General features: G+C 37.3%; 1 protein-coding gene across 1 annotated transcript; it reads left to right on the forward strand.

Moving 5' to 3' along the window:
- The first annotated feature begins 586 nt into the window (after positions 1-586).
- Positions 587-7008, forward strand: LOC104898463 (hypothetical protein). The gene is made up of 4 exons (XM_010685549.4): positions 587-1226; positions 5992-6059; positions 6260-6439; positions 6593-7008. The coding sequence occupies exons 1-4, from the start codon at positions 698-700 to the stop codon at positions 6755-6757; spliced, it is 942 nt and encodes a 313-aa protein (XP_010683851.2). The 5' UTR covers positions 587-697; the 3' UTR covers positions 6758-7008.
- Positions 7009-11992: the final 4984 nt, after the last annotated feature.

Consider the following 11992-nt stretch of genomic DNA (forward strand, 5'->3'; position numbering starts at 1 on the left):
AGGTGTAGCGTGGCCTCGTCAGGTTGCGGCATTGGATGCTGAAGGAGTGCAGTAGGCTAGTTTAGTTCTTTTGTTGTTTCTTTTTGCTTTTTCGTTGGTTGGTCTTTTCTTAGCTTTTTTTCTTTGTTAGGTCTGTTGGCTTTGTGTTTCTTTCTGTCTTATGGACTTGGTCCTCTCTTCACACCAAAAAAAAAAAACAAATCATAATAAATAGTCAAAATCATGTATATGAGTTATGTGAAAGTCAAAACTCATAGACTAATAAATATTCTAAATTTGAAAGATTCCGCTAGCAATTATGTGGATGAAAATGTAGCAATTCAAAAACGTTTACACTTTATAGGCATATTAGTTTATCTTAGAATGATCAACATTCAACATGGCTTCGGCTTGGAAATGGGAGGGGTTTTGAACACACCTTTTCAACCCATAATTTGGGCCCGATCTATCCCAATTTTCGGGCAAAAACCTGAATTACAGACAGCTTAAATATATAAAACTAGTCTAAATTTTGGTCCGGCCTCAAAATTGCTAAAATAGGCCAATATTTTCGGAACAAACCCGATCCGGATCACCTCTACTTTATTTGTGGCTTACAAAAAAAAAATATTAAATCTAGCCACCTAGATTTTAGGCAGGAACTCTATATCGACCGCCATTAATGGGAGTAAGACAATATATTTAAAACTCCATAAAGATGAGCGACGAAAATCTCAAATTAGGAGAAGAAAGATTAGTGATTTGCATAGGTGACATCCATGGCCACTACTCAAAGCTTCAAAATCTATGGTCCAATCTCCAATCTCAAACAAACCCATCTCAATTCAACAATGCTCTTATCATTTTCTTAGGTGATTATTGTGATAGAGGCCCAGATACCAAAAGGGTAATTGAATTTCTAGTTTCTCTCTCCTCAAAATACCCAAATCAGACCCACATCTTCCTAGCAGGTAACCATGATTTTGCGTTTGCAGCATTTCTTGGAGTTATTCCTGCGCCTTGCGATGGGTCTGAATTCAGAGAAGGGTGGAAGGAGTACGCGCAAAGTGAGGAGAGAGAAGGTTGGTATAATGGTGATGGGTATGAAAATATGCATTTGCAAGGAAGAAGATGGGCTGGTACTATTAAAGTTAAGTTTAATACAACTAAGGGGATGGATTATAAGGGGTCTATTTATGATGCTGCGCCTACTTTTGAGTCTTATGGTGTTCCTCATGGCTCTGCTGGTATGATGAATTTAATCCTTGTTTTATCTTCATTTAGAGTCTGTTCTCCCCAACTTAATTTCATTTCAGTTCAATTCGGTTTGGTTCAATTCAGTTCAATTCAGCTGTGATTAGTTCAATTCATTTCGGTTCAATTCAGTTGCAATCAGTTCAATTCAGTTTAGTTCAGCTCCAATTATCATTTCTATTAGTTATAATTTAATTCATTTCAGTTCAGTTGCAATCAGTTTAGTTGTTTTACGTCAAAGAGAACAAACTCTTAATCTATTCGTTAGGATCCGTTCTTTAGGACTGAATTAATAAAAACTAATTTCGCTAGTTTCTTTTCATAGTTTCAGTCTAGTCCAGTCCAAAGGAACAAGGTCTTAGTTGAACTTGCTTTATGTGGGTTAATTTAAGTTCATGACTACATCAGACACGACATGACACTTCAGATACTTGATTTTGAACAAAATCTTGGACATGTTTCTACGAAGTGGCATTAGTGGACAGTCATGTATTATACTTGTAGCTGAGTCAGAGTGTGAGTAAAATAGGTTTATGATGCTCGTCTAATATTCGTGGCTTGGCGGTGTAAATTAAGTTAAATCAAATTAAATTGTAGCGTTGGTTTCGGGTTGAAATTTTGTGGCTTATGCTGTTCTACAAATTAAAAGAATTGGATTTCGAGTTTACAAGAGAGTTTTACTTCAGAATGATACGATTGTTTGATTAAAAATAGCTCCAAGTAATGCATCTCTACACCTGCAAGGCTGCAATAAGGAGGGTCTGGAGGGAATAAGAAGACTATTGGCCATGTGTTTAGATGATTACATAGTTTGATTGTAGGTGATGAAGTGTCCCCTTTTAATAATAAAAGGTTGTTGTGATGTTGTTTGCGGTTGATATTGCATGCATTGAATATTGATAAACAAGATAAGAGATTTAGTTAATGCTGAATTGAGTGATTGAGGCAAACAATCAATGTCGAGGGTTTATACTAAGGCTATGTTCAGTTCACCTTATTTTTGCTTATTTAAGATCTAATCAGATCAGATCAGAAAAAATAAGTTCAGATCAGTTCAGATCATGCTTATATTTAAAAATCATTATATCTTTCATTATATATTAGTAATAATTATAATAATTGAATATTAATAAAGTACTCATTGAGACGAATCAAACAAGACCCCACATGACTATATTTTTTCTTATATATTGAGAAAAATCTAAAATATAAGATCTTGTAATCAGATCAGTTCAGATCAGATCAGATCAGAAAAAATAAGTTCAGATCAGATAAGTTCAGATCAGAAAATTTCAGGTGAACTAAACATAGCCTAAGTGGGATTAGTGTTGAGTACATTAATTGCATTCTAGAGATAAGAGAGTGTCAAGCAAGGATGTGCAAGTGTGCAACACTAAATGGTAAGGAGTTGCTCATATAGCGAGTGTTATAAGTACCTTGAGTTGGAGAGAAATGGAGATATTGACTAAAACATGACTTAAAAGGCACTACATACGATTAGGATGGCTGGAAGGAAGATGAGAAATAAGATTCTTTGCAAAGCGTATGTCAGATGATAAGGGAAGTTTGTAGAGGGATAGTAAACTGGTGTTATCATATGAGTCAGAGTATGAAATATTTGCTTAGTTTGGAAAGATCATATAACGAAGATGGGGAAAGTAGAGATGCATATGTTGATATTAGGGTGCTATATGTTGATATTAATGTGTAGGAACACCCTAAGAGATAAATTTTGAACTGAAGATATTTGGAAAAGCTTGGAGTTAAAACGGAATGGGTTTATGTTGGTTTGAGCATGTGAGACATCGATAAGATGATGCACCAGTATGCTTACTGGAATTGGAATTATGGAGATGTTAGATGAAGTTTCAAGAGACAAAAAATGACTTGGATATAAGGCGTTTAGTATGATTTGAAGAAATAATTTTTTTGTGGGAGCATACAGTAATTGATAAGACACAACAGAAAATGGAGGTAGACGATGTATGTAAATGATCATTGGAGATAAAATCATGACTCAAGGAGCGGATCATCCCATTGGAATTAAGACTTTCACATTATTGCTGTTTACGTACTCTGTTTAGATGAAAGTAGTTTTGTCATCTCCTTTTAGTTTCGTACAAGAAAACAATGGCAGTGCACTTTTTAGTTAAGAGCAGGTATGCACACAAATATGGTGGAGGGCAATATTGGTTGAGAGCTCGCGCCGCCAAAGGGGTCATCATGGATTCTTCTGAAGTACTCCAGAATAATTTTCCTTTACTGCGCAAGAAAGTAGGAATATGCATTCGACCCTGTCTTGTAGTTTACATTATTAAAAAATTGAATTGGAGGGAAATATTCCCTCACCACTGCTTCTTCCCAAACCGAACATTCACCGGTTCATGCTATTTGTAAGAACATCTTTTGTGGACTGGTCAAGTCATCAGGACCACTGTTTGAGCTGCTGCCTACTTTATGCCCTTGACTAGGACTTACCTGCATCCGAGCCTTTTAAACCCTTGACTAGGACTTACCTGCATCCGATGCCTCCATTTTGTGTTGGGAAAGAAGTCACATAACACACAATATCGAGCATAAGCAAAAATACACTCCCCCTTTTGTGTTGTAAAATGGGCAATCACAGCCAATCTCAAGCAAACCAATATAGACAACAACAAAGCAAATACCAAAACAACCCACGGCAATAAAATAAAGCACAGGAGGATTTACGTGGAAACCCTATTTAAGGGGGGAAAACCACGGGACTCTTAAGTGGCACCACACCCTTCCACTAATCACCAATAAAATTAATGGGTACACAAATTGTCTTCTCTAAATCACATTAGAGGTAGAGGTACTACAAACATCAAGGAACGACCTTGGAACAATAATCTTCCATAAACATCACTAAAAGTGGTAAAACAACAATTCTGGAAAAATTAGGGCAGAATTAGATATACTGACTTAGAGAGCACAAAAAGACGATCCAACCATTGAATATGTGGGTTGAGATGGCAGGAACACCATATCAAAATTTGACGATAATCCCAGCACATTTGGCCTTCGATCAAATCGAAACAGCTCCAAGAGCAAAAGACTCACTCAAACTCTCTGCCTCTCTCTGTTTTTGTGCTGCGTTAAGTATGCTGCTACTATTATGTTGCTGTCCTGCAAATTCCGGTAGCTCTACTTCATTAAAAAAAACTGCAATCTGGATAAAACTGCTCCTATACCAATTCTAATGAAGTGATATATGGGCAGCAGGGTTATAAGGAAGAAGATAGTGTTCTAGATTGATAATCTGCAAATTAGGAGGCGTTTGGTTCACGAAATGGTATAGGTTTGGAATAGGGAATGGAACCGGAGTGGTATGGGGTTGGAACTTGAAACTTGATTCCATGTGTTTGGATTTATCTTGGAATGAATTTTTTCATTCTATTTTTATACCTTAAGGTTTGGTATGAGTCATACCCACCTCCCTCTTGGGTTTCTAAACCCCATACCTTATAAGGTTTGAGGTATGGGTTTAGAAATTTAAAATTTTGTAAACGAACACTAGGTATAGGTTTTAGTCATTCTAAACTCATACCTCATACCTTTTTTTTTTTTTTAACCAAACACCCCCTTACATAATCCAAGTCCCAAGATAGAGTATCAAGCCTCACCTCACTCTCAAAATAAAAACAATTCCCAACAATTAAGTTCTGTTTCATAGACAATCTGATTTCTTTCTCTCTCCCTCTAGCAAATTTACTACTCTCCCTCAAGCTACTTCTAATAGAATAATAGTGCAATATCTATATTACCCTTCCCCTTGGCCAGTTCGTTAAGGTCTGTCAACAACCATGAGCCTGTGCATCTGGAGGCATGTGGTTACGGGTGTGGAGGTATATGAAGCAATGAGCAAGTTAGTATGTGTGGTACTATGAGAAGTGGCATGTGAGCTGCTGGATGTGACTATTGCAAGAATAAGATTAACATATCCTGTGTTGTAACGCGTTGTTCCTGAGAAATAATGTGCTTTCAAAGGATTCCAATTAAGATTTTCATTGGTACGGGTATTGTTTTGTATTCTAGTAGTTTGAATAGGCCGTGGTTTATGTGGTTAGATGGCCAGTCGACCTGTTAATTTCATTGTGTAGTTTAAGTAGCTGCAAGAAAGAAGGGCGATAACGAGGGACTTATGTTTAAATTTTCCCATATAGTTTTGGAAATAATTGCATGAATTTTGAGAATGGTCAGATGGCCAGTGGAAGCAAGCAACAGGGATTCTCTTCTTTTGGTTGTGTTTGGAAGTTGGACTACATTCATTTCTTCTTTCTCCCCTGTGCCCTTGAGGTGGTTTACTGATTATGAAATGAGGTTTTCCCTCCTCCTAAGCATGCCTGAGTAAGTCTATAGCTTTGAGAGTGGGTTTGGTATGGCTTTCAAATTTTGTGATCTGATTGCAATTGGTATGATGGTGAAAACCCAATATGTTAACTCAAGATTGGAATTCAAGAAAGCTAAAAGAGCCTATAGGCTATATGTATCATATGTATACTACTTACAGTATATGTCTATTACTTTCTTTGAGCTGGAAGTAGGGACGTTGGAGAATAAGTAGTTAATTACTTGGCTTCAAATAAAATTGAGAACTATTTTGTTTACTTTTTTACACCTTTAAACTCAAAATAAGAAGTTTTGGTTTGGATGTAGCTTGAGGTCCTCATTCACTCTGGTGTTTGCAGTAATTTAACTGCTGAATATGCAATTTACTGGTCGTTCTCTATGCAGATCTGATGAAAGCAGTGCCTGATGACCACAAGAGATTCCTTGCAGATTTAGTTTGGGTCCATGAAGAGGTTAGGCCTTGAATCTTCTGCCTCCCAATATTTTAATTTGGAAGATGACCCAATATAGCTTTGAGGAAAACTTTGTGGGAATTAGTCACATTCACAGAATTATCCATCCTGAACTTTCTTGATGGAACATGCTCACTGTGACTGAGATTTTGACTGATGGCAAAAACACTCAATAACCTCACAGATTCAATTCTTCTCAGGACAATGTTTGTATGAAGACCCCAGAGGGGCTGAAGAACTGTAAGCTGATAGCGGTGCATGGTGGACTTCAACAAGGTAAACCTGTCAACGAGCAACTGAAGGTTTTAAAAGCTAGGGACACAGCCATACCAAAGGTCGAATGTTTAAGTGGAAGGAAAAGCATTTGGGATATGCCGGAGGTATCATTCTAAGACTTGACCTTTTCATTTCTCTCTTCCCCCATTCATTTTCATGATTTGGTTCACAGATCTGCTGTGAATCTGTGATGTAGGATTGACGAAAGTCGAAGTTAGATCTGATGGTTTGGATATTGCCTTGTCATTTTGCCTCAGGAATTAAAAGGAAATTCAACCATTGTGGTAAGTGGTCACCACGGAGAGCTTAACATTGATGGTTTAAGGCTGATAATTGATGAAGGCGGGGGCTATGAGGACAAGCCCGTGGCTGCTATCATCCTCCTGTCCATGAATATAGTCCGGGACACTGATTGTGCATGATCGTCTTACACTTCTTGTTCTTGTCCTAGTATATAGTACTTTAGAGTGCAAATTTTCTATTCCATCTTCAGGGTAGAACAAAACCTCATAATTTGGTGCTTTAGGGAAGCAATTTTGAAACTGGTGTATGGAGTTAAATAAGAGGGCATACAGCATACTGGGCATCCACAGATTATGCAACACTTTTAAAGGTAAGTGACCATCTATTTGTTGACATATTGCTTTCTATCAAGTGTATTTGATATTATTAATCGCATGGCTTTGTGGAACTTACACCTAATGATGCGTCATAGCGTTCCGAAAATACCAACTAATTGGATATTTGTCCTTGTAACTCAATGTCATCTTTATTGGTCCTTCCTGTGAACATTATCTACTATAATCAATTCACCAGCAATCCACCATCACAACCACCAGTACCCTTATGCCATCATAGCGGTCGTTACCCCCTAGAGCCACCATAGCTAGCTCCACCGTTACACAATGTTCTTAGTCATTACTTTAAGATGGCCAACAATATTCTTGTGTGCTAATACATTGGAGATGAGAGTATATCTTTGCGTAATGGTGTTGTATCCCAACTCCCAAGCCTCAATTTCACTCTTCATATTGTGAGAGTTCACTTTGCAAGACTTGTGTCACAATGCAATTCAAACGAGCTTTACAATGCCAAAATCAGTTACCTGAGTGTTAACAACTAGATAATCCCATAATATCCTATGCAATTTAGCTTTTACCTTTCCTCAAGTAGATGTTGAACCGAATTATCTTTTTATGGGGGGGAGATCTTGAACCATAACTTTATGTTGGTTGGTCCTAAATTAAGTTGAAGTTATTTTTATTTTATTTTTGAGGGAAGTTGAAGTTATTAATTATTAAAATGAGTGCGTTTGGGTGTAACATGTTACATCATAATTTATTGTGTAACAATATTTCGTACGTACCTTTATTACTCATTTTTATGTTATTACTAGTATTTGGACCCGGACGTTGCTTCGGGTTGGTAATTGTTTTCATAACTTGATATGCATTTTTTCCGTTTCCATTAAAATATATTAAGGAAAACTCAACATTTAAAAGGTACAAATATAATAATTTGGACACGTAAAGCATGATTAAAAGTTGTTGAGATGGTAATTGTGTCATGTATAATATCAAGAGGTTACATGTTTAAATCTTGTTATAAGCTAATTTTACTTTTGTTAATTGACATGATTTATGTACACATTAGACAATTCTAGTGGAGTAATAGAGGTGTCACGTGGCGTATATACATTGTCATGCACGCTTTTTAATATATTTGTATAGATTGGCGTTTTCATATCATTTTGGAGCTTTCTCATATCATTCCTTATAAATTTGTTTCGTGTCATTATTGCATATATCCATGGTTTTTTTTCAGCAAACTTATATCAGTTTGAAGCTAATTCATTTCATTTTCTCGTATTTCATTATTATTTGTCAATTCTTTATGTTCTACATCATTATTACTCATTTTTGTGTTATTTTTACTCATTCTTATTTATTTTTTCGGCAAACTTGTCATTTTTTCTCCTATTTTATTATTATTTGTCCACTTTTTATATACCATATTATTATTATTCGTTTATATGTCTTTTTTAGCAAACTTGTGTCATTTTTCCTTATTGTATTATTATTTGTCAACTTCTTATATACCATATTATTATTACTCCTTTCTATGTCATTTTTAAGTGGACTTGTATCATATTTCTTATTTCATTATTATATGTCAACTACTTATATATGACATTATTAATAGTCATTTTACGTGTCATTTTTACGTCATTTTTTAGCAAACTTGTCGCATTTTCCACTATTTCATTATTATTTGTCGACTCTTTATGAACTATATATATATATATATATATATATATATATATATATATATATATATATATATATATATATATATATATATTGTTACCCATTTGTGTGTCATTTTTATTCACTTTTATATTATTATTCAACAAACTTATATCATTTTTCCTATATTATTATTATCGGTTTTTTCACCAGGTACCCTGAGGTTTCACAATATTCACATGGTATCCTCGCATTTTCAACAATTCACTTGGTGCCCCTGAGGTTTTGAAAAATACTTTGAATACCCTTAATGACTAATGGTCGTCAACTCCGTTAGTCATTAGGGTTAAATCAACAAAATTAATCCCTAATTAATACTAATTAATCTTAATTAACTCTAATTAAACTTAATTAATACTTTAAAACCTAATTAATCTATCCCTCTTCCTAACCCTTAACCCTCTACCTCACCCTATCCACCCAAATCCCACTACCTGACCTACCTCACCTTAACCACCCAAACCCCATCACCTGACCCACCTCACTCTAACCACCCAAACCCCACCACCTGACCCATCTCAATCTAACCACCCAAACCTCACCACCTGACCCACCTCACCCTAACCACCCAAACCCCACCATCCCACCACCCTTAACCCTCCCACCGCAGCCCCTCCCACCAACCTTGCCCTTCCCCATCACAGCCCCTCCCCCACCTCCACTCTTCGCGCAACGCCTCCCCCCACCCCCACTCCTCGCGCAGCGATTCCCCCTCCCCCACCTGAATTCTGCGCTCCCCCTCCCCACCCCCCCCCCCCTGAATTCCGCTCTCCCCTCCCCCACCTGAATTTTGCATTCCCCTCCCCCCCACTTCCCCACCTGAATTCTGCGCTCCCCCACCTGAATTCAGCGCAGCCACCCAGTCGATTTTTCGCACAGCTCCTCCCCACTGAATCGAGTTTTCAAGCAGCCACTTGATTTTTTTCGCAGCGACAGGGGTGGGGGAATTACTGCGCGAGGGCTGTGGTTCAGGAGGGGGTGCGGTGGGGAGTGGCAGGGGTGGTGGGAGGGTTAATTGGAAATTAAGGTTAATTAAGTTTTTTAGGGTTATATTTAATAAAAAGTTAACGGTAGGGTCACATCAAGTATTTTTCAAAACATCAGGGACACCAGGTGAATTGTTGAAAACGCGAGGGTACCAGGTGAATATTGTGAAACCTCATGGGGTACCTGGTGAAAAAATCGTACTATTATTTGTCAACTCTTTATATACCATATCATTATTACTCATTTATGTGTCATATTTACTCATTTTTGTGTTATTTTTCAGCGAACTTGACTCATTTTATTTTATTTCATTGTCATGCTATTTATATATTATCATTACTCATTTTTATATTATTTTTTACAAACTTGGATTTCTTTTTCGGTTTTTTATTGTCGCAGAGAGACACAAAGTATAGTATAGTACTTCCTCCATCACATAATATATTTCGTGTGATTTCTTTTTCGCTTTTTGATTGTCGTAGAGAGAGACACAAAGTATAGTATAGTACTTCCTCCATTACATAATATATTTCTCCTCCATCACATAATATATTTCGTGTGATTTCTTTCTCGCTTTTTGATTGTCGTAGAGAGAGACACAAAGTATAGTATAGTACTTCATTACATAATATATTTCTTATTTCTCATTTTTCATGGGAATTAAGATATGTGGAACATGAAATGATACACACTTAATGTTCTGGAAAAAAAATCCTAATTTTAGGGGAGAGAATGAAGAATATTTGGTGAAAGAGCATTAATGTATGGCAAATTTAACTCTTGGGTTATATAATCAAAGAAAAACAAAACTAATTTTAAGGACATAATAAACAATTGTGGCGAAGTTTTTTGGGCACATGAAGAAAAAATTTGTAATTAAAAAAATTAACAAGAATAATATTTTAGCACACTAAAAAAAGAAGCATTATATTATGACGCAGAACTGGAAAGAGTAGATAACCAGATATGATTCAACAAGGGATTGTTAAACATCGCCCTAAAATTACTTAAAATCGCCCAAATTTTATTTTTATAGACAACTTTACCCTTTCCTCTTTCCCACCACCCCCATCACCACCCACCACCCCCATCACCACCACCACCCCCATCACCACCACCTACTTCCCCACCACCCCACCACAACCACCTACCTTCCTAGTTCCCACTCCCGTTTCACCCTCTCCTTTTTCCACACTGCCACCACCCCCACCAGCACCACCTGCTAGGGGTGTGCAATGTTGGATATCGGATCCGATCTGAAAATTCGGATATTCAGACATTTCGGATCGGAGGAATTGCGATCCGAATTCGATCCGAAATATCCGGATATCCGAACTTTTCGGATCCGATCACCGGGTTTTCGGATCGGATATAGTTTTCCACATCGGATCACCAGATTTTCAGATCGGGTTCGTTGACATTTTTGAAAAATCCCGATCCGTATCCGATCTGAAAACCCGAAAATTTTTTCGTATACCCGATCCGAAATATCCGAAATCTTAAAATCGGATCGAATATCCGAAATTTCGGATCGGATCGGCGGATTTTCGGATCAGATATTTTCGATCGGATATTTTTGCACACCCCTACCACCTGCGACCTCCACCGCCATCACCTACCTCTTGCGACATCATCCTCCACCGCCATCACCTATCTCACCCTTCTTGTAACCACCACCCACGCAAAAAGTTCTGAATTTTTTTTACATTGCAAACGTCCGGCCAAGACGTTCGTACCATGGGGCGAACGTCTTGGCCGGATGTTCACAATGTAAACAAATTTCATTAACTTTTTGCGTGGGTGGTTGTGGTGGTTACGAGAAGGATGACGCGAAGGTGGTGGTGGTTGTGGTGAGGGTGGTGGAATGATGTGGGCGGGTGGTGGTATGCATATGGTAGTGTTGAAGAAGGAGAGAGAGGGGTAATTTCAATGGAGGTGAGGGTGGTGGACTGAGGTGGGTGGGTGATGGTGGCAGCCAGCAGGAAGTGAGTGGTGGTGGTGGTGACAGCCAACAAGAGGTGAGTGGTGGTGGTGATGTAAGAATAAAAAGAGAAAGGCTATAAATGTAATTTCAATTTTTTTAGGGGGCGATTTTAAGTAATTGTGAGGCGATGTATAGAAGTTCAACTCAAGAAATTACCAACAAAGCTAGTTGGCGTCCAACCCTTGGCATGTTTAGCTTGAAATAACTGCTTAGATATTTATTGTGACATTCAAACCCCAATATTGCAAATAATTGACTGTCAATTAGTTTACGTGGTCAATATTTTGAAGATGGTAATCAAAAGTTAAATTAAAACTAGTTTGTATTAATATCTTTTAGGTAACTCTACAAAAAAAAAAAAAAAAAAGGGATGTAACAAA

This window comes from Beta vulgaris, chromosome 7 (genome assembly GCF_026745355.1).
Source record: "Beta vulgaris subsp. vulgaris cultivar EL10 chromosome 7, EL10.2, whole genome shotgun sequence".
NCBI classification, from domain to species: Eukaryota; Viridiplantae; Streptophyta; class Magnoliopsida; order Caryophyllales; family Amaranthaceae; genus Beta; species Beta vulgaris.

Coding starts and splice junctions, on each gene's coding strand:
- LOC104898463 (XM_010685549.4), top strand. CDS start 698: ATGAGCGACGAAAATCTCAAATTAGGAGAAGAAAGATTAGTGATTTGC. Junction 6,060..6,259: donor TAGTTTGGGTCCATGAAGAG/GTTAGGCCTTGA, acceptor AATTCTTCTCAG/GACAATGTTTGTATGAAGAC. Junction 6,440..6,592: donor GCATTTGGGATATGCCGGAG/GTATCATTCTAA, acceptor ATTTTGCCTCAG/GAATTAAAAGGAAATTCAAC.